This window comes from Bombina bombina, chromosome 1 (assembly GCF_027579735.1).
Source record: "Bombina bombina isolate aBomBom1 chromosome 1, aBomBom1.pri, whole genome shotgun sequence".
Taxonomy (NCBI): Eukaryota; Metazoa; Chordata; class Amphibia; order Anura; family Bombinatoridae; genus Bombina; species Bombina bombina.
In genome coordinates, this window is record NC_069499.1 from 1,600,573,651 (window position 1) to 1,600,598,416 (window position 24,766).

The following is a 24,766-nucleotide window of genomic DNA, read 5'->3' on the forward strand; positions in this document are numbered from 1 at the left end:
TCTCTTATACACAGCAGCAAATCCTACAACAGCTCTCTTATACACAGCAGCAAATCCTACAGCAGCTCTCTTATACACAGCAGTAAATCCTACAGCAGCTCTCTTATACACAGCAGCAAATCCTACAACAGCTCTCTTATACACAGCAGCAAATCCTACAAAAGCTCCCTTATACACAGCAGCAAATCCTACAACAGCTCCCTTATACACAGCAGCAAATCCTACAACAGCAAATCCTACAACAGCTCCCTTATACACAGCAGCAAATCCTACAACAGCTCTCTTATACACAGCAGCAAATCCTACAACAGCTCTCTTATACACAGCAGCAAATCCTACAGCAGCTCTCTTATACACAGCAGCAAATCCTACAACAGCTCTCTTATACACAGCAGCAAATCCTACAACAGCTCTCTGATACACAGCAGCAAATCCTACAGCAGCTCTCTGATACACAGTAGCAAATCCTACAATAGCTCTCTTATACACAGCAGCAAATCCTACAACAGCTCTCTGATACACAGCAGCAAATCCTACAACAGCTCTCTTATACACAGCAGCAAATCCTACAACAGCTCTCTTATACACAGCAGCAAATCCTACAACAGCTCTCTTATACACAGCAGCAAATCCTACAACAGCTCTCTGATACACAGCAGCAAATCCTACAGCAGCTCTCTTATACACAGCAGCAAATCCTACAACAGCTCTCTGATACACAGCAGCAAATCCTACAGCAGCTCTCTTATACACAGCAGCAAATCCTACAACAGCTCTCTGATACACAGCAGCAAATCCTACAACAGCTCTCTTATACACAGCAGCAAATCCTACAACAGCTCTCTGATGCACAGCAGCAAATCCTACAACAGCTCTCTGATACACAGCAGCAAATCCTACAACAGCTCTCTTATACACAGCAGCAAATCCTACAGCAGCAGCAAATCCTACAACAGCTCTCTTATACACAGCAGCAAATCCTACAGCAGCAGCAAATCCTACAACAGCTCTCTTATACACAGCAGCAAATCCTACAACAGCTCTCTGATACACAGCAGCAAATCCTACAACAGCTCTCTTATACACAGCAGCAAATCCTACAACAGCTCTCTTATACACAGCAGCAAATCCTACAACAGCACTCTGATATACAGCAGCAAATCCTACAGCAGCTCTCTTATACACAGCAACAAATCCTACAACAGCTCTCTTATACACAGCAACAAATCCTACAGCAGCTCTCTTATACACAGCAGCAAATCCTACAACAGTTTTCTTATACACAGCAGCAAATCCTACAACAGTTTTCTTATACACAGCAGCAAATCCTACAACAGCTCTCTTATACACAGCAGCAAATCCTACAACAGCTCTCTTATACACAGCAGCAAATCCTACAACAGCTCTCTTATACACAGCAGCAAATCCTACAACAGCTCTCTGATACACAGCAGCAAATCCTACAACAGCAAATCCTACAACAGCTCTCTTATACACAGCAGCAAATCCTACAACAGCTCTCTGATACACAGCAGCAAATCCTACAACAGCAAATCCTACAACAGCTCTCTTATACACAGCAGCAAATCCTACAACAGCTCTCTGATACACAGCAGCAAATCCTACAACAGCTCTCTGATACACAGCAGCAAATCCTACAACAGCTCTCTTATACACAGCAGCAAATCCTACAACAGCTCTCTTATACACAGCAGCAAATCCTACAACAGCAAATCCTACAACAGCTCTCTTATACACAGCAGCAAATCCTACATCAGCTCTCTTATACACAGCAGCAAATCCTACAGCAGCTCTCTTATACACAGCAGCAAATCCTACAGCAGCTCTCTTATACACAGCAGCAAATCCTACAGCAGCTCTCTTATACACAGCAGCAAATCCTACAACAGCTCTCTGATACACAGCAGCAAATCCTACAACAGCTCTCTTATACACAGCAGCAAATCCTACAGCAGCTCTCTTATACACAGCAGCAAATCCTACAACAGCTCTCTGATACACAGCAGCAAATCCTACAACAGCAAATCCTACAACAGCTCTCTTATACACAGCAGCAAATCCTACATCAGCTCTCTTATACACAGCAGCAAATCCTACAGCAGCTCTTATACACAGCAGCAAATCCTACAGCAGCTCTCTTATACACAGCAGCAAATCCTACAACAGCTCTCTGATACACAGCAGCAAATCCTACAACAGCTCTCTTATACACAGCAGCAAATCCCACAACACCTCTCTTATACACAGCAGCAAATCCTACAGCAGCTCTCTTATACACAGCAGCAAATCCTACAGCAGCTCTCTTATACACAGCAACAAATCCTACAACAGCTCTCTGATACACAGCAGCAAATCCTACAACAGCTCTCTTATACACAGCAGCAAATCCTACAGCAGCTCTCTTATACACAGCAGCAAATCCTACAACAGCTCTCTTATACACAGCAGCAAATCCTACAACAGCTCTCTTATACACATCAGCAAATCCTACAACAGCTCTCTTATACACAGCAGCAAATCCTACAACAGCTCCCTTATACACAGCAGCAAATCCTACAACAGCTCTCTTATACACAGCAGCAAATCCTACAACAGCTCTCTTATACACAGCAGCAAATCCTACAACAGCTCTCTGATACACAGCAGCAAATCCTACAACAGCTCTCTGATACACAGCAGCAAATCCTACAACAGCTCTCTTATACACAGCAGCAAATCCTACAGCAGCTCTCTTATACACAGCAGCAAATCCCACAGCAGCTCTCTTATACACAGCAGCAAATCCTACATCTCTCTTATACACATCAGCAAATCCTACAACAGCTCTCTGATACACAGCAGCAAATCCTACAACAGCTCTCTTATACACAGCAGCAAATCCTACAGCAGCTCTCTTATACACAGCAGCAAATCCTACAACAGCTCTCTTATACACAGCAGCAAATCCTACAACAGCTCTCTTATACACATCAGCAAATCCTACAACAGCTCTCTGATACACAGCAGCAAATCCTACAACAGCTCTCTTATACACAGCAGCAAATCCCACAGCAGCTCTCTTATACACAGCAGCAAATCCTACATCTCTCTTATACACAGCAGCAAATCCTACAACAGCAAATCCTACAACAGCTCTCTTATACACAGCAGCAAATCCTACAGCAGCTCTCTTATACACAGCAGCAAATCCTACAGCAGCTCTCTTATACACATCAGCAAATCCTACAGCAGCTCTCTCATACACAGCAGCAAATCCTACAGCAGCTCTCTGATACACAGCAGCAAATCCTACAACAGCTCTCTGATACACAGCAGCAAATCCTACAGCAGCTCTCTTATACACAGCAGCAAATCCTACAACAGCTCTCTTATACACATCAGCAAATCCTACAGCAGCTCTCTCATACACAGCAGCAAATCCTACAGCAGCTCTCTGATACACAGCAGCAAATCCTACAACAGCTCTCTGATACACAGCAGCAAATACTACAACAGCTCTCTTATACACAGCAGCAAATCCTACAGCAGCTCTCTTATACACAGCAGCAAATCCTACAGCAGCTCTCTGATACACAGCAGCAAATCCTACAGCAGCAAATCCTACAACAGCTCTCTGATACACAGCAGCAAATCCTACAGCAGGAAATCCTACAACAGCTCTCTTATACACAGCAGCTCTCTTATACACAGCAGCAAATCCTACAACAGCTCTTTTATACACAGCAGCAAATCCTACAGCAGCTCTCTTATACACAGCAGCAAATCCTACAGCAGCTCTCTTATACACAGCAGCAAATCCTACAACAGCAAATCCTACAGCAGCTCTCTGATGCACAGCAGCAAATCCTACAACAGCTCTCTTATACACAGCAGCAATTCCTACAACATCTCTCTTATACACAGCAGCAAATCCTTCAGCAGCTCCCTTATACACAGCAGCAAATCCTACAACAGCTCTCTTATACACAGCAGCTCTCTTATACACAGCAGCAAATCCTACAACAGCTCTCTTATACACAGCAGCAAATCCTACAACAGCTCTCTGATACACAGCAGCAAATACTACAACAGCTCTCTTATACACAGCAGCAAATCCTACAGCAGCTCCCTTATACACAGCAGCAAATCCTACAACAGCTCTCTTATACACAGCAGCAAATCCTACAACAGCTCTCTTATACACAGCAGCAAATCCTACAGCAGCTCTCTTATACACAGCAGCAAATCCTACAGCAGCTCTCTTATACACAGCAGCAAATCCTACAACAGCTCTCTGATACACAGCAGCAAATCCTACAACAGCTCTCTTATACACAGCAGCAAATCCTACAGCAGCTCTCTTATACACAGCAGCAAATCCTACAACAGCTCTTATACACAGCAGCAAATCCTACAACAGCTCTTATACACAGCAGCAAATCCTACAACAGCTCTCTTATACACAGCAGCAAATCCTACAACAGCTCTCTTATACACAGCAGCAAATCCTACAACAGCTCTCTGATACACAGCAGCAAATCCTACAACAGCTCTCTTATACACAGCAGCAAATCCTACAACAGCTCTCTTATACACAGCAGCAAATCCTACAGCAGCTCTCTGATACACAGCAGCAAATCCTACAACAGCTCTCTTATACACAGCAGCAAATCCTACAGCAGCTCTCTTATACACAGCAGCAAATCCTACAACAGCTCTCTGATACACAGCAGCAAATCCTACAACAGCTCTCTTATACACAGCAGCAAATCCTACAGCAGCTCTCTTATACACAGCAGCAAATCCTACAGCAGCTCTCTTATACACAGCAGCAAATCCTACAGCAGCTCTCTTATACACAGCAGCAAATCCTACAGCAGCTCTCTGATACACAGCAGCAAATCCTACAGCAGCTCTCTTATACACAGCAGCAAATCCTACAGCAGCTCTCTTATACACAGCAGCAAATCCTACAACAGCTCTCTGATACACAGCAGCAAATCCTACAACAGCTCTCTTATACACAGCAGCAAATCCTACAACAGCTCTCTTATACACAGCAGCAAATCCTACAGCAGCTCTCTTATACACAGCAGCAAATCCTACAGCAGCTCTCTTATACACAGCAGCAAATCCTACAACAGCTCTCTGATACACAGCAGCAAATCCTACAACAGCTCTCTGATACACAGCAACAAACCAAAATGGTATCACCAATTAAACGCTTCAGCTGGTTAAAGGGACAGTGAGCACCTTGTAATTACAAGACATTTCTAATGGTTTTAAAACAAATTAACCATTTTTACTGCAGTTAGTTTGCCACCATTTGCAGGAACCAATCTTGGCTTTAGTCTGCAGAGAACAAGGTTAGTCACCTAAAGTTAGTATAAAGTGAGTTATCTGATAAATACAGTTAGGGACAAATATGTAGCCTTGTTATCCCTGAGAAGTCACCAGTTTAGCACTTAGAAATTGCTCTAATTTTAGAGCTAAATCATGTGAAAAAGGGGCAAAATAAATAATGCAATTATTTTGTAAAGTGGTTTCGTTATGTATATCTACTGTCCCTTTAACTGTCTCAGGGTTCTAGCACTGATGCGGATCAGAAGACTGGGCCGTGCAGTCAGCAGTCTGATAGGACCATTATGTTATGGTTCAGATAGAACAGTTTCCTATTACCTTATTTGCTTGTTTCTCTTGGTGTTCATAAACATACCTAAGTAGTGCATTACTGGGAGCTAGCTGCACATATATACCTTTCGTTATTGGCTCACCTGTATTCAGATAGCTGCCAGTAGTGCATTGCTGCTTTAACAAAGGATACCAAGAGAATGAAGCAAATTTGATAAGAAAGTAAACTGGAAAGTTGTTTAAAATTGTATTCTGTGATTCAAGAACAAACAATTCTCTGTTTCATGTTCCTTTAAAGCTAATTGTCTTATTCTCAGTTTAATTTATAAAACAAATCCCAGTTGGGTAGCTGTGATAGTGCAGAAGGACCAATGAAAAGGCAGACGAGGAAGCCCTAATAGCCGCAAGCTCATCACTTACCGCCATGTACGGTCGGCACCCAGCATCTCTGGTCTTGGCAATGGAATCCACTAGTTGTCCGCTGATGCCAAAATCACAGAGTTTAATGTTTCCATTTATGTCGAGAAGAATATTGGAAGGTTTTATATCTGCAGGAAGATAAACACAAATAAATTGTCTGCTCACAGAACGAGGAGGTTAGGAAGTAGGTCTGGGAAAGATGTCACTAGAAACCATAAGAGTGATGTGTAATTGCCCTGCCAGCCTGAAACAAAACAAAGCTATTTTACCCGACTAGACGGGGCACTACCACACCTAGATGTTACTGCACAAACAAGGTGTGTGCTCTTTATTGCGCACAGAAACAAAATTTATGCTTACCTGATAAATTTATTTCTTGACATGATGAGTCCACGGATCATCATTAATTACTGTTGGGAATATCACTCCTGGTCAGCAGGAGGCGGCAAAGAGCACCACAGCAAAGCTGTTAAATATCCCTTCCCTTCCCAGTCATTCAACCAAAGGAAAGGAGAGAAAGGAAGTAACACAAGGTGCAAAAGTGCCTGAGGTTTAAAAAAAACCAAAAAAACTGTCTGAATAAACAGGGCGGGCCGTGGACTCATCGTGTCAAGAAATAAATAAATTTATCAGGTAAGCATTAATTTTGTTTTCTTTCTAATGACACAATGAGTCCACGGATCATCATTAATTACTGTTGGGAATCAATACCCAAGCTAGAGTACACAGATGATAAGGGAGGGCAAGACAGGTAACCTAAACAGAAGGCACCACCACTTGAAGAACCCTTCTACCAGAAGCAGCCAAGATCAACTATCAATCTTGCCTTGCAATGCTAAACCACAAAAAGAAAATTTATGCTTACCTGATAAATTTATTTCTTTTTTGACACAATGAGTCCACGGATCATCTTAATTACTATTGGGAATACCACTCCTGCCCTGCAGGAGGCGGCAAAGAGCACCACAGCAAAGCTGTTAAATATCACCTCCCTTCCCTCCCAACCCAGTCATTCAACCGAAGTAAAGGAGAGAAAGGAAGTAACAAGGTGCAGAGGTGTCTGAAGTTTATAACCAACAACCTGTCTTTCAAAACAGGGCGGGCCGTGGACTCATCGTGTCAAAAAAGAAATAAATGTATCAGGTAAGCATACATTTTCTTTTCTTTTTAATGACACGATGAGTCAACGGATTCTCTAATTACTATTGGGAATCAATACCCAAGCTAGAGTACACAGATGATACGGGAGGGACAAGACAGGAAACCTAAACGGAAGGCACCAGAGCTTGAAGAACCTTTCTCCCAAAAGAAGCCTCAGCCGAGGCAAAGGTGTCAAATTTATAAAATTTTGAAAATATGTGAAGAGAGGACCAAGTTGCAGCCTTGCAAATCTGTTCCACAGAAGCTTCATTTTTGAATGCCCATGAGGAAGCAACAGCCCTCATGGAATGAGCCGTAACACTCTCTGGAGGCTGCTGTCCAGCAGTCTCATATGCAAAACATGTGATACTCTTCCGCCAAAAAGAAAGAAGTAGCCGTAGCTTTCTGTCCCTTACGTTTTCATGAGAAAACCACAAACATAGCAGAAGACTGACGGAAATCCTAAGTCGCCTGCAGGTAAAACTTTAAGGTACGAACCACGTACAAATTGTGTAGAAGCCGTTCCTTCGGAGAAGGATTAGGACATAAGGAAGGAACAATAATTTCCTGATTAATGTTCCGATCAGAAACAATTTTAGGAAAAAATCCTAATTTAGTACGTAAAATTACCTTATCTGAAATAGATAAGGCAGAAATTTGACCCTTTAGAGAACTTGTCGACAATACTTTCTCCAAACCCTCTTGGAGAAAAGACAAAATTCTAGGAATCCTAACTCTACTCTAGGAGTAGCCATTGAATTCACACCAATAGAGATATTTACGCCATATCTTATGGTTAATCCTTCTAGTTACAGGTTTACAAGCCTGAATCATGGTCTCTATGACCGATTCTGAAAAACCTCGCTTGGAAAAACAATTAAGCGTTCAATATCCAAACAGTCAGCTTCAGAGAAACTAGATTTGAGTGAAGGAAGGGCCCTTGAATTAGAAGATTCTTCCTCAACGGAAGTCTCCAAGGTGGCAGAGAGGACATGTCCACCAGATCTGCATACCAAATCCTGCGAGGCCAAGCTGATGCAATGAGGATCACCGAGGACCTCTCTTGTTTGATTCGAGGAAGAAGAGCAAACAGAGGAAATAGGTATGCTAGTCTGAAAGTCCAAGGTATCACCTGGGCGTCTATCAGTACCACCTGAGGGTCCCTGGACCTCGATCCGTACCTCGGAAGCTTGGTATTCTGTCGAGATGCCATGAAATCCAATTCCGACTGACCCCATCTGAGAATCTGGCTGGAAAAAACTTCCGGATGGAGTTCCCACTCCACCGGATGAAAAGTCTGTCTGCTCAGGAAGTCCGCCTCCCAGTTGTCCACCCCTGGGATGTGGATCGCTGACAGATGGCAAGAGTGGCTTCCGCCCACTGATTATTTTGGTTACCTCTGTCATCGCTAAGGAACACCTTGTTCCTCCCTGATGAATGATGTAATTTATGTTGTCCGACTGGAACCTTATAACTTGGACCGAGGCTAACTGGGGCCAGGCCAGAAGAGCATTGAAGATCGCTCTCAGCCCCAGAATGTTTATGGATAGAACAGACTCTGAGTCCAAACTCCCTGAGACTTTAGGGAGCCCCAGACTGCTCCCCATCCTAGAAGGCTGGCATCTGTTGTCACGATCACCCAAGATAATCTGCGAAAGCAGGTTCCCTGGGAGAGATGATCCAGAGACAACCACCTTGTCTCCTGCTCCGGTAGTATTCAGGGAGACAAGTTTGCATAATCTCCATTCCATTGCCTGGGCATGTTTAACCGCAGAGGTCTGAGGTGGAACCGAGCAAACGGGATGATGTCCAATGCTGCCACCATCAGCCCAATTACCTCCATGCACTGAGCCACTGATGGCCGAGGAGTGGACTGAAGAGCTAGACAAGTATCGAAGATCATTGATTTCCTGACTTCTGTCAGAAAAAAACATAATTTATGTAAGAACTTACCTGATGAATTAATTTCTTTCATATTGGCAAGAGTCCATGAGCTAGTCACGTATGGGATATACAATCCTACCAGGAGGGTCAAAGTTTCCCAAACCTCAAAATGCCTATAAATACACCCCTCACCACACCCACAATTTAGTTTTAACGAATAGCCAAGTAGTGGGGTGATAAAGAAAGAAGTAAAAAGCATCAACAAAGGAATTTGAAAATAATTGTGCTTCATACAAAAAAATCATAACCACCATAAAAAGGGTGAGCCTCATGGACTCTTGCCAATATGAAATAAATGAATTTATCAGGTAAGCTCTTACATAAATTATGTTTTCTTTCATGTAATTGGAAAGAGTCCATGAGCTAGTGATGTATGGGATATCAATACCAAAGCTGTGGAACTCCACGCAAGAGTCACTAGAGAGGGAGGGATAAAAATAAACAACAGCCAAATGCTGAAAAAATAATCCACAACCCAAAATATAAGTTATTCTCATGAAGAAAAGAAAAACTTAAATATCAGCAGAAGAATCAAACTGAAACAGCTGCCTGAAGAACTTTTCTACCAAAAACTGCTTCAGAAGAAGCAAATACATCAAAACGATAGAATTTACTAAATGTATGCAAAGAGGACCAAGCCGCTGCATTGCAAATCTGATCAACTGAAGCTTCATTCTTAAAAGCCCACAAAGTGGAGACTGATCTAGTAGAATGAGCTGTAATTCTCTGAGGCGGGGCTTGACCCGACTCCAAATAAGCTTGATGAATCAAAAGCTTTAACCAAGAGGCCAAGGAAATAGCAGAGGCCTTCTGACCTTTTCTAGGACCAGAAAATATAATAAATAGACTAGAAGTCTTCCTGAAATCTTTACTAGCTTCAACATAATATTTCAAAGCTCTCACCACATCCAAAGAATGTAAGGATCTTTCCAAAGGATTCTTAGGATTAGGACACAAGGAAGGGACAACAATTTCTCTACTAATGTTGTTAGAATTCACAACCTTAGGTAAAAATTCAAATGACGTCTGCAAAACCGCCTTATCCTGATGAAAAATCAGAAAAGGAGATTCACAAGAAAGAGCAGATAGCTCAGAAACTCTTCTAGCAGAAGAGATGGCCAAAAGGAACAACACTTTCCAAGAAAGTAGTTTAATATCCAAATAATGCATAGGCTCAAAAGGAGGCGCCTGTAACGCCTTCAAAACCAAATTAAGACTCCAAGGAGGAGAAATTGATTTAATGACAGGCTTAATACGAACTAAAGCTTGTACAAAACAGTGAATATCAGGAAGATTAGCAATCTTTCTGTGAAAAAAAAACAGAGAGCGCAGAGATTTGTCCCTTCAAGGAACTTGCAGACAAACCCCTATCCAAACCATCCTGGAGAAACTGTAAAATTCTAGGAATTCTAAAAGAATGCCAAGAGAATTTATGAGAACACCATGAAATGTAAGTCTTCCAAACTCGATAATAAATCTTTCTAGAGACAGATTTACAAGCTTGTAACATAGGGCTAGATTTATTAAAGCCCTACGGCTGCAAGTTCTCACAAGAACTTGATCTCTGTCATTTATCAAGCAGCGGTCACCAGACCGCCGCTTCCCTAACCTCTTCGCCACCTCTAAGGTGGCGAAATTCAATCTCCTCGGTCTAGTCAGAGCGAGGAAATTGACAGCTCCTGCACACGCGTGATTGGCTGTGCGCAGGCAGGGGGCGGGATTGCACGCGAGCGCAAAATTGCGCTTGTGTGCAATGGCGAATACCTGTGGGTAATTTCGCGCTGCCACAGGCGAGCTGAGGCGTACAGGGGCGCGTATACGCGCCCCTGTCCGCCTCAGCTTTAATGAATCTAGCCCATAGTATTAATTACTGAGTCAGAGAAACCTCTATGATTTAGTACTAAGCGTTCAAATTCCATATCTTCAAATTTAATGATTTGAGATCCTGATGGAAAAACGGACCTTGAGACAGCAGGTCCGGCCTTAACGGAACTGGCCAAGGTTGGCAACTGGACATCCGAACAAGATCCACATACCAAAACCTGTGGGCCATGCTGGAGCCACCAGCAACACAAATGATTGTTCCATGATGATCTTGGAGATCACTCTTGGAAGAAGAACTTGAATTGGGAAGATATAAGCAGGTTGATAACACCAAGGAAGTGTCAGTGCATCTACTGCTCCCGCCTGAGAATCCCTTGACCTGGACAGGTATCTGGGAAGTTTCTTGTTTAGATAAGAAGCCATCAGATCTATTTCTGGAAGACCCCACATCTGAACAATCTGAGGAAACACATCCGGATGGAGAGACCACTCCCCTGGATGTAAAGTCTGACAGCTTAAATAATCCGCCTCCCAATTGTCTACACCTGGGATATGAACCGCAGAAATTAGACAGGAGCTGTATTCCGCCCAAACAAGTATCCAAGATACTTCTTTCATAGCTTGGGGACTGTGAGTCCCACCCTGATGATTGACATATGCCACCGTTGTGAAATTGTCTGTCTGAAAACAAATGAACGGTTCTCTCGCCTCTTGAGATCTCCAAACCCCTTGTGCTGTTAGAGATCACCAGACAGCTCCCCAAACTGAAAGACTTGCATCTGCTGTGATCACAGTCCAGGTTGGCCGAACAAAAGAGGCCCCTTTAACTAAACGCTGGTGATTTAACCACCACGTCAGAGAGTGTCGAACATTGGGATTTAAGGATATTAATTGTGATAGCTTTGTATAATCCTGGCACCATTGATTTAGCATGCAAAGCTGGAATGGTCTCATGTGAAAACGAGCAAAAGGAATTGCGTCCGATGCTGCAGTCATGAGGCCTAAAACTTCCATACACATAGCCACTGGAGGGAATGACTGAGACTGAAGGTGCCGACATGCTGCAACCAATTTCAAACGTCTCTTGTCTGTTAGAGTCATGGACACTGAATCTATCTGGAAACCTAAAAAGGTGACCCTTGCCTGAGGAATCAAAAAAACTTTTTGGTAAATTGATCCTCCAACCATGTTTTCGAAGAAACAACACTAGTTGATTTGTGTGAGATTCTGCAGAACGTAAAGACTGAGCTAGTACCAAGATATAGTCCAAATAAGGAAACGCCGCAATACCCTGTTCTCTGTTTACAGAGAGTAGGGCACCCAGAACCTTTGAAAAGATTTTTGGAGCTGTTGTTAGGCCAAATGGAAGAGCAACAAATTGGTAATGCTTGTCTAGAAAAGAGAATCTCAGGAACTGATAATGTTCTGGATGAATCGGAATATGAAGGTAAGCATCCTGCAAGTCTATTGAAGACATATAATGTCCTTGCTGAACAAAAGGCAGAATAGTCCTTATAGTCACCATCTTGAAAGTTGGTACTCTTACATAACGATTCAAAATTTTCAGATCCAGAACTGGTCTGAATGAATTTTCTTTCTTTGGGACAATGAATAGATTTGAATAAAACCCCAGACCTTGTTCCTGAAAAGGAACCGGCATGATTACCCCTGAAACCTCCAGATCTGAAACACTTCAGGAAAGCCGGGGCTTTTACTGGATTCACTGGGATGCGTGAGAGAAAAAAATCTTCTCACAGGAGGTCTTACTCTGAATACTATTCGGTACCCCTGAGAGACAATGCTCTGAATCCATTGATTTTGGACAGAATTTGCCAAAACATCCTTGAAAAACTTTAATCTGCCCCCTACCAGCTGAGCTGGAATAAGGGCCGCACCCTTCATGCGGACTTAGGGGCTGACTTTGGTTTCTTAAAAAGCTTGGATTTATTCCAGTTTGAGGAAGGCTTCCAATTGGAAACAGATTCCTTGGGGGAAGGATTAGGTTTTTTTCCTTATTTTGACGAAATGAACGAAAACGATTAGAAGCCTTAGTCCTGAGGCAAAAAAACTCACTCCCCCCCCCCCCCAGTAACAGTTGAAATAATAGAATCCAACTGAGAACCAAATACATTATTACCTTGGAAAGAAAGAGATAGTAATCTAGACTTAGATGTCATATACGCATTCAAAGATTTAAGCCACAAAGCTCTTCTAGCTAAAATAGCTAAAGAAATGGATCTAACATAAATTTTAATATCAAAAATAGCATCACAAATAAAATGATTAGCATGTTGCAGTAAAAAAACAATGCTATATAAGTCAGAATCCAATTCTTGTTGCGCTAAATTCTCCAACCAAAAAGTTGAAGCAGCTGCAACATCAGCCAAAGAAATTGCAGGCCTAAGAAGATGACCTGAATATAAATAGGCTTTCCTTAGATAAGATTCAAGCTTCCTATCTAAAGGATCTTTAAAAGAATTACTATCTTCCATAGGAATAGTGGTTCGTTTAGCAAGAGTAGAAATAGCCCCATCAACTTTGGGGATCTTTTCCCAAAACTCTATTGAAATTGCTGGTAAAGGATACAATTTTTTAAACTTTGCAGAAGGATTAAAATAAGTACCCGGCTTATTCCATTCCTTAGAAATCATATCAGAAATAGCATCAGGAATAGGAAAAACCTCTGGAGTAACCACAGGAGGTTTAAAAACAGAATTTAAACGTTTACTGGAAATTAATTTATCAGGTAAGCATAAATTTACTTTTCTTTTACAAAGATATGACGAGTCCACGGATTTCATCCTTACTTGTGGGAAACCAATACCAAAGCAAAAGGACACAGATGAAAGGGAGGGACAAGACAGAAACCTAAACAGAAGGCACCACTGCTTGAAGAACCTTTCTCCCAAAAATAGCCTCAGAAGAAGCAAAAGTATCAAATTTGGAAAATTTGGAAAAAGTGTGAAGGGACGACCAAGTCGCAGCCTTACAAATCTGTTCAACAGATGCATCGTTTTTAAAGGCCCATGTGGAAGCCACAGCCCTAGTAGAATGAGCCGTAATTCTTTCAGGAGGCTGCTGTCCAGCAGTCTCATATGCCAGGCGGATGATACTTCTCAGCCAAAAAAAAAGAGAGGTAGCCGTAAGCTTTCTGACTCCTACGCTTTCCAGAATAAACAATGAATAATGAAGATGATTGACGGAAATCCTTAGTTGCCTGTAAGTAAAACTTTAAGGCACGGACCACATCCAAATTATCCAACATACGCTCCTTCTTAGAAGAAGGGTTAGGACATAAGGAAGGAACAACAATTTCCTGATTAATATTCTAATTTGAAACAACCTTAGGAAGAAATCCAGGTTTGGTACGTAACACCACCTTATCAGAATGAAAAATGAGATAAGGAGAATCACACTGTAGCGCTGAAAGCTCAGAAACTCTTCGAGCAGAAGAAATAGCAACTAAAAACAGAACTTTTCAAGATAACAATTTGATATCCATGGAATGCATGGGTTCAAACAGAACCCCTTGAAGAACTCGAAGAACTAAATTCAAACTCCAGGGAGGAGTAATGGGTCTAAATACAGGCTTAATTCTAGATAGAGCCTGACAAAAAGACTCAACATCTGACACATTTGCCAAACGTTTGTGAAACAGAATTGACAAAGCTGAAATTTGTCCCTTTAAGGAACTTGCCGATAACCCTTTCCCCAATCCTTCTTGGAGAAAAGACAGAATCCTAGGAATCCTAACTTTACTCCATGAGTAACCCTTGTATTTACACGAATAAAGATATTTACGCCATATCTTATGATAGATTTTTCTAGTGACAGGCTTTCTAGCCTGTATCAAAGTATTGATGACCGAATCAGAGAATCCTCGCTTCGATAAAATCAAGCGTTCAATCTCCACGCAGTCAGCTGCAGAGAAATTAGATTTGGATGTTGGAAAGGACCTTTAATGAGAAGATCCTGTCTCAATGGAAGTTTCCACGGTGGCAGAGAGGACATGTCCACTAGATCCGCATACCAAGTCCTGCGTGGCCACGCAGGCGCTATCGGGATCACTGAAGCTCTCTCCTGTTTGATTCGAGCAATCACGCGTGGGAGGAGAGGAAACGGTGGAAACACATAAGTTAGGCTGAACAACCAAGGCATCTATCAGTTTGGCCTGAGGATCCCTTGACCGGGATCCGTATCTTGGAAGCTTGGCATTCTGTCGAGATGCCATCAGATCCAATTCCGATCTGCCACATCTGAGAATCAATGAGGCAAATACTTCCGGGTGAAGTTCCCACTCACCCGGATGAAAAGTCAGTCGACTTAGAAAATCCGCTTCCCAGTTCTCTAGTCCTGGGATGTAGATCGCTGACAGATGACAAGAGTGGGCCTCCGCCCAACGGATTATCTTGGATACTTCTATCATCGCTAAGAAACTCCTTGTTCCCCCCTGATGATTGATATATGCCACAGTCGTGATGTTGTCCGACTGGAATCTGATGAATTTGGCCGAAGCCAACTAAGGCCACGCCTGAAGCGTATTGAATATTGCTCTCAGTTCCATAATATTGATTGGAAGTAGAGACTCCACCTGAGTCCAAACACTCTGAGCCTTCAGGGAGTTCCAAACTGAACCCCAGCCCAGAAGGCTGGCAACCGTTGTCACTATCACCCACGACGGTCTGCGAAAACAAGTCCCCTGGGACAGATGATCCGGCGACAACTACCAAAGAGGAGAGTTTCTGGTCTCTTGATCCAGATTTATCTGAAGAGATAAATCCGCATAATCCCCATTCCACTGTCCGAGCATGCACAGTTGCAGTGGTCTGAGATGAAAGCGAGCAAACGGAACGATGTCCATTGCCGCTATCATTAATCCAATTACCTCCACACACTGAGCCACTGATGGCCGAGGAATGGAATGAAGTGCTCGGCTACTGAGTCTATCAGAGTTCCCAAGAAAGGAACCCTTGTCTGTGGAACAAGTGAACTCTTCTCTACACCTTCCAACCGTGATGTCAGTATATTTATAAGAATCTTAGCAGTACTCTCCAAACAATATGTGAGTATATGGCAGGGTTATAACTGAATATATTTAACAATCTTTCTTTAAACTAAACCCACCATCAAATATGCATAAACTAAGACAATAAAATTAATATAAATATCTGAATTCTTTATTATTAATAAATATCTATGAACATATTGAAATATATATATATATATATATATTTTTTTTTTGTAAGAACCAGAATATGAGTCAATATTATATGCGTTTAAAAACTATTTAAAATAACATAATTTATGTAAGAACTTACCTGATAAATTCATTTCTTTCATATTAGCAAGAGTCCATGAGCTAGTGACGTATGGGATATACATTCCTACCAGGAGGGGCAAAGTTTCCCAAACCTCAAAATGCCTATAAATACACCCCTCACCACACCCACAATTCAGTTTAACGAATAGCCAAGAAGTGGGGTGATAAGAAAGGAGCGAAAGCATAAAAAATAAGGAATTGGAATAATTGTGCTTTATACAAAAAAATCATAACCACCACAAAAAAGGGTGGGCCTCATGGACTCTTGCTAATATGAAAGAAATGAATTTATCAGGTAAGTTCTTACATAAATTATGTTTTCTTTCATGTAATTAGCAAGAGTCCATGAGCTAGTGACGTATGGAATAGCAGATACCCAAGATGTGGAACTTCCACGCAAGAGTCACTAGAGAGGGAGGGATAAAATAAAGACAGCCAATTCCGCTGAAAAATAATCCACAACCCAAATCAAAAGTTTTAATCTTAATAATGAAAAAAACTGAAATCATAAGCAGAAGAATCAAACTGAAACAGCTGCCTGAAGTACTTTTCTACCAAAAACTGCTTCTGAAGAAGAGAAAACATCAAAATGGTAGAATTTAGTAAAAGTATGCAAAGAAGACCAAGTTGCTGCTTTGCAAATCTGATCAACAGAAGCTTCATTCCTAAAAGCCCAGGAAGTAGAAACTGACCTAGTAGAATGAGCCGTAATCCTTTGAGGCGGGGACTTCCCCGTCTCTATATAAGCATGATGAATCAAAGACTTTAACCAAGACGCCAAAGAAATGGCAGAAAGTAATTTAATATCCAGAGAATGCATAGGTTCAAACGGAGGAGCCTGTAAAGCCCTCAGAACCAAATTAAGACTCCAAGAAGGAGAGATTGACTTAATGACAGGCTTGATACGAACCAAAGCCTGTACAAAACAATGAATATCAGGAAGATTAGCAATCTTTCTGTGAAAAAGAACAGAAAGAGCAGAGATTTGTCCTTTCAATGAATTTGCAGACAAACCTTTATCCAAACCATCCTGAAGAAACTGAAAAATTCTAGGAATTCTAAAAGAATGCCAGGAGAATTTATGAGAAGAACACCAAGAAATGTAAGTCTTCCAGACTCGATAATAAATCCTCCTAGACACAGATTTACGAGCCTGTAACATAGTATTAATTACTGAGTCAGAGAAACCTCTATGACTAAGAATCAAGCGTTCAATTTCCATACCTTCAAATTTAATGATTTGAGATCATGATGGAAAAAAGGGCCTTGAGATAGAAGGTCTGGTCTTAACGGAAGAGTCCAAGGTTGGCAACTGGCCATCCGAATGAGATCCGCATACCAAAACCTGTGAGGCCATGCTGGAGCCACCAGCAGTACAAATGAACGTTCCATTAGAATTTTGGAAATCACTTTTGGAAGAAGAACTAGAGGTGGAAAGATATAGGCAGGATGATAATTCCAAGGAAGCGACAACGCGTCCACTGCCTCCGCCTGAGGATCCCTGGATCTGGACAGATACCTGGGAAGTTTCTTGTTTAGATGAGAGGCCATCAGATCTATTTCTGGAAGTGCCCAGATTTGAACAATCTGAAGAAAAACCTCTGGGTGAAGGGACCATTCGTCCGGATGTAACGTCTGGCGACTGAGATAATCCGCTTCCCAATTGTCTACACCTGGGATATGAACCGCAGAGATTAGACAGGAGCTGGATTCCGCCCATACAAGTATCCAAGATACTTCTTTCATAGCCTGAGGACTGTGAGTCCCACCCTGATGATTGACATATGCCACGGTTGTGACATTGTCTGTCTGAAAACAAATAAACGATTCTCTCTTCAGAAGAGGCCAGAACAGAAGAGCTCTGAAAATCGCACGGAGTTCCAAAATGTTGATTGGTAATCTCGCCTCCTGAGATTCCCAAACCCCCTGCGCTGTCAGAGATCCCCATACAGCTCCCCAACCTGACAGACTCGCATCTGTTGAGATCACAGTCCAGGTTGGACGAACAAAAGAAGCCCCTTGGACTAAATGATGGTGATCTATCCACCACGTCAGAGAGTGTCGTACATTGGGATTTAAGGATATTAATTGTGATATCTTTGTATAATCCCTGCACCATTGGTTCAGCATACAAAGCTGAAGAGGTCGCATGTGAAAACGAGCAAAGGGGATCGCGTCCGATGCAGCAGTCATGAGACCTAGAATTTCCATGCATAAAGCTACCGAAGGGAACAATTGAGACTGAAGGTTTCGACAGGCTGAAACCAATTTCAGACGTCTCTTTTCTGTTAGGGACAAGGTCATGGACACTGAATCTATTTGAAAACCCAAAAAGGTTACCTGAGTCTGAGGAAACAATGAACTCTTTGATAAATTGATCCTCCAACCATGTCTTTGAAGAAACGACACAAGTTGATTCGTATGAGATTCTGCAGAATGTGAAGACTGAGCAAGTACCAAGATATCGTCCAAATAAGGAAATACCGCAATACCCTGTTCTCTGATTACAGAGAGAAGGGCACCGAGAATCTTTGAAAAGATCCTTGGAGCTGTTGCTAGGCCAAACGGAAGGGCCACAAACTGGTAATGCTTGTCTAGAAAAGAGAATCTCAGAAACTGAAAGTGATCTGGATTAATCGGAATATGAAGATATACATCCTGTAAATCTATTGTGGACATATAATGCCCTTGCTGAACAAAAGGCAGAATAGTCCTTATAGTTACCATTTTGAATGTTGGTATCCTTACATAACGATTCAATATCTTTAGATCCAGAACTGGTCTGAAGGAATTCTCCTTCTTTGGTACAATGAATAGATTTGAGTAAAACCCCAGACCCTGTTCCAGAACTGGAACTGGCACAATTACTCCAGCCAACTCTAGATCTGAAACACATTTCAGAAATGCCTGAGCCTTCACTGGGTTTATTGGAATGCGAGAGAGAAAAAATCTCTTCGCAGGCGGCCTTACCTTGAAACCTATTCTGTACCCTTGTGAAACAATGTACTGAATCCAAAGACTGTGAATAGAATTGATCCAAATGTCTTTGAAAAATCGTAACCTGCCCCCTACCAGCTGTGCTGGAATGAAGGCCGCACCTTCATGTGTACTTGGGAGCTGGTTTTGACTTTCTAAAAGGCTTGGATTTATTCCAGATTGGAGAAGGTTTCCAAACAGAAACCGTTCCTTTAGGGGAAGGGTCAGGCTTCTGTTCCTTATTCTGACGAAAGGAACGAAAACGATTAGCAGCCCTATATTTACCTTTAGATTTTTTGTCCTGAGGCAAAAAAGTTCCTTTCCCCCCAGTAACAGTTGAAATAATAGAATCCAACTGGGAACCAAATAATTTATTACCTTGGAAAGAAAGAGAAAGCAAAGTTGACTTAGAAGACATATCTGCATTCCAAGTTTTAAGCCATAAAGCTCTTCTAGCTAAAATAGCTAAAGACATATACCTGACATCAACTCGAATGATATCAAAGATGGCATCACAAATAAAGTTATTAGCATGTTGAAGAAGTTTAACAATGCTATGAGTATTATGGTCTGATACTTGTTGTGCTAAAGCCTCCAACCAAAAAGTGGAAGCGGCAGCAACTTCAGCCAAAGAAATAGCAGGCCTAAGAAGATTACCTGAACATAAATAAGCTTTCCTTAGAAAGGATTCAATCTTCCTATCTAAAGGATCCTTAAAGGAAGTACTATCTGCCATAGGAATAGTAGTACGTTTAGCAAGAGTAGAGATAGCCCCATCAACTTTAGGGATTTTGTCCCAAAACTCTAATCTGTCAGATGGCACAGGATACAATTTCTTAAACCTTTGAGAAGGAGTAAATGAAGTACCCAGATTATTCCATTCCCTAGAAATTACTTCAGAAATAGCATCAGGGACAGGAAAAACTTCTGGAATAACTATAGGAGGTTTAAAAACTGAATTTAAACGCTTAGTAGATTTAGTATCAAGAGGACTAGATTCCTCCATCTCTAATGCGATTAAAACTTCTTTAAGTAAAGAGCGAATAAATTCCATTTTAAATAAATATGAAGATTTATCAGTGTCAATATCTGAGACAGAATCCTCTGAATCAGAAAAATCCTCATCAGAAACAGACAAATCAGAATGATGACGGTCATTTAAAAATTCATCTGAAAAATGAGAAGTTTTAAAAGACCTTTTACGTTTACTGGAAGGAGGAATAACAGACATAGCCTTCCTAATAGATTTAGAAACAAATTCTTTTATATTAACAGGAACAGATGTTGAGGGAACAGCAACAGGTAATGGTATATTACTAATGGAAATACTATCTGCATTAGCAAGTTTATCATGACATTCATTACAAACTACAGCCGGAACAGATACCACAAGTTAACAACAAATGCACTTAATTTTGGTAGAACCAGCATCAGGCAGCGTCTTTCCAGAAGTAGATTCTGATCCAGGGTCAATTTGAGACATCTTGCAATATGTAAAAGAAAAAACAACATATAAAGCAAAATTTATAAAATTCCTTAAATGACAGTTTCAGGAATGGGAAAAAAATGCCAATGAACAAGCTTCTAGCAACCAGAAGCAATAAAAAATGAGACTGAAATAATGTGAAAAAAAGGTGGAGACAAGAATGACGCCCACATTTTTTAGCGCCAAAAAAGACGCCCACATTATTGGCGCCTTAAATTCTTTGGCGCCAAGAATGACGCCACATCCGGTAACGCCGACATTTTTGGCGCAAAACGTCAAAAAAATGACATAATCACGAACAACTTCCAGCGTCAAGTATGACGCCGGAAATGACAAAAAAATTTTTGCGCCAAGAATGACGCAATAAATTGAAGCATTTTCAGCCGCCGCGAGCCTAACAGCCCACAGGGAAAAAAGTAAATTGAAACAATTTTTAAGGTAAGAAAAAAATTGATTATTCATATGCATTATCCCAAATAATGAAACTGACTGTCTGAAATAAGGAATATTGATCATCCTGAATCATGGCAAATATAAGTTTAAAGACATATATTTAGAACTTTATATATAAAGTGCCCAACCATAGCTTAGAGTGTCACAAAAAATAAGACTTACTTACCCCAGGACACTCATCTACATATAGTAGATAGCCAAACCAGTACTGAAACGAGAATCAGTAGAGGTAATGGTATATAAGAGTATATCGTCGATCTGAAAAGGGAGGTAAGAGATGAATCTCTACGACCGATAACAGAGAACCTATGAAATAGATCCCGTAGAAGGAGACCATTGAATTCAAATAGGCAATACTCTCTTCACATCCCTCTGACATTCACTGCACTCTGAGAGGAAAACCGGGCTCCAGCCTGCTGCGAAGCGCATATCAACGTAGAATCTAGCACAAACTTACTTCACCACCTCCACGGGAGGCAAAGTTTGTAAAACTGAATTGTGGGTGTGGTGAGGGGTGTATTTATAGGCATTTTGAGGTTTGGGAAACTTTGCCCCTCCTGGTAGGAATGTATATCACATACGTCACTAGCTCATGGACTCTTGCTAATTACATGAAAGAAAATGGAATTATTACAGTTTCCATTCAATTTATTACAGGTTTGAATCAATTTTTCATATATATATCCAACACAGCATCTATCCCTTTAATATAATATGTCCCTGAATATATGTATATATATATATATATATATATATATATATATATATATATATACACACATATTAATTTCTATGCTGTCTTTTAATAAAGTGTTCATTGCAATTGCCATTTAATCTATTACAAAATTTTAATCCATCTCCCACATATATATATTAATTTATATGCAGTGATTGCCCCTTTAATATAATGTCCCATTTCAATATATATATATATATATATATATATATATATATATATATATATATATATATATACACACATATATGGGTTATTTGAATTATTTATTTTTCAAGGATAATACATTTTTATTCATGCCACACAGGGACTGCAAATGCCAATCTGTCTGCTCTCTTTACATGGAAACCCCATAGGAGATAATTTACACATAGCTGTGAACAGTCTCAATGGTCCCTGTATGACAACTTGGCCCTTGCCCTCCTGCAGTGCTGTTGGCTTCAAAGACTATGTTATCTTAAGCCATAAAAACTCTGTATATAGTTAAGTAAATATGGTCATTGAGTTATATTTCCTTTAGGAGAATGTTTGTATGTTTGACACGGCAGGAGGGTGTGCATCAAAAGCTATGCTAACTTTCAATCATGATAAACATGTCTTTATCCAGCTAAAACCATCTGGTAGGGGGTTGGGACCCACAGTGGACTAGAAGCTGTTGTCAACAACCTCACATCTAATTAATCCTGTGGTCTCATCAATCATATACAGTGTATATAAAAAAAAAACTATATATATATATATATATATATATATATATATATATATATATATATATATATATATATATATATATATATATATAACATAATTTATGCTTACCTGATAAATTCCTTTCTTCTGTAGTGTGATCAGTCCACGGGTCATCATTACTTCTGGGATATTACTCCTCCCCAACAGGAAGTGCAAGAGGATTCACCCAGCAGAGCTGCATATAGCTCCTCCCCTCTACGTCACTCCCAGTCATTCGACCAAGGACCAACGAGAAAGGAAAAGCCAAGGGTGAAGTGGTGACTGGAGTATAAATTAAAAAATATTTACCTGCCTTAAAAACAGGGCGGGCCGTGGACTGATCACACTACAGAAGAAAGGAATTTATCAGGTAAGCATAAATTATGTTTTCTTCTGTTAAGTGTGATCAGTCCACGGGTCATCATTACTTCTGGGATACCAATACCAAAGCAAAAGTACACGGATGACGGGAGGGATAGGCAGGCTCTTTATACAGAAGGAACCACTGCCTGAAGAACCTTTCTCCCAAAAATAGCCTCCGATGAAGCAAAAGTGTCAAATTTGTAAAATTTGGAAAAAGTATGAAGCGAAGACCAAGTTGCAGCCTTGCAAATCTGTTCAACAGAGGCCTCATTCTTGAAGGCCCAAGTGGAAGCCACAGCTCTAGTAGAATGAGCTGTAATTCTTTCAGGAGGCTGCTGTCCAGCAGTCTCATAAGCTAAACGAATTATGCTACGAAGCCAAAAAGAAAGAGAGGTAGCGGAAGCTTTTTGACCTCTCCTCTGCCCAGAGTAAATGACAAACAGAGAAGACGTTTGTCGAAATTCCTTAGTTGCCTGTAAGTAAAATTTTAGAGCACGGACTACATCCAGGTTGTGCAGTAGACGTTCCTTCTTTGAAGAAGGATTTGGGCATAAAGAAGGAACAACAATCTATTGATTGATATTCCTGTTAGTAACTACCTTAGGTAAGAACCCAGGTTTAGTACGCAGGACTACCTTATCCGAATGAAAAATCAAATAAGGAGAATCACAATGTAAGGCTGATAATTCAGAGACTCTTCGAGCCGAGGAAATAGCCATTAAAAATAGAACTTTCCAAGATAACAACTTTATATCAATGGAATGAAGGGGTTCAAACGGAACGCCCTGTAAAACATTAAGAACAAGGTTTAAACTCCATGGTGGAGCAACAGTTTTAAACACAGGCTTAATCCTGGCCAAAGCCTGACAAAAAGCCTGGACGTCAGGAACTTCTGACAGACGTTTGTGTAACAGAATGGACAGAGCTGAGTTCTGTCCCTTTAAAGAACTAGCAGATAAACCCTTTTCTAAACCTTCTTGTAGAAAAGACAATATCCTAGGAATCCTAACCTTACTCCAAGAGTAACCTTTGGATTCACACCAATATAGGTATTTACGCCATATCTTATGGTAAATCTTTCTGGTAACAGGTTTCCTAGCCTGTATTAAGGTATCAATAACTGACTCAGAAAACCCACGTCTTGATAAAATCAAGCGTTCAATTTCCAAGCAGTCGGCTTCAGAGAAGTTAGATTTTGATGTCTGAAGGGACCCTGTATCAGAAGGTCCTGTTTCAGAGGTAGAGACCAAGGTGGACAGGATGACATGTCCACCAGGTCTGCATACCAAGTCCTGCGTGGCCACGCAGGTGCTATTAGAATCACTGATGCTCTCTCTTGTTTGATTCTTGCAATCAATCGAGGAAGCAACGGGAAGGGTGGAAACACGTAAGCCATCCTGAAGTCCCAAGGTGCTGTCAGAGCATCTATCAGGACTGCTCCTGGATCCCTGGATCTGGACCCGTAACGAGGAAGCTTGGCGTTCTGTCGAGACGCCATGAGATCTATCTCTGGTTTGCCCCAACGTCGAAGTATTTGGGCAAAGACCTCCGGATGAAGTTCCCACTCCCCCGGATGAAAAGTCTGACGACTTAAGAAATCCGCCTCCCAGTTCTCCACTCCCGGGATGTGGATTGCTGACAGGTGGCAAGAGTGAGACTCTGCCCAGCGAATTATCTTTGATACTTCCATCATAGCTAGGGAGCTTCTTGTCCCTCCCTGATGGTTGATGTAAGCTACAGTCGT

General features: G+C 41.2%; 1 protein-coding gene across 2 annotated transcripts in view; it reads right to left on the reverse strand.

Annotated features, from left to right (window-relative positions):
* Positions 1-24,766, reverse strand: part of MAP2K4 (mitogen-activated protein kinase kinase 4) — a 1,109,040-nt gene that overhangs the window by 243,923 nt on the left and 840,351 nt on the right. For both annotated transcript variants that reach the window (XM_053710735.1, XM_053710724.1), the window contains exon 11: positions 6,052-6,179. In XM_053710735.1, the coding sequence (XP_053566710.1) occupies positions 6,052-6,179 (128 nt within the window). The remainder of the gene's footprint in view (positions 1-6,051; positions 6,180-24,766) is intronic.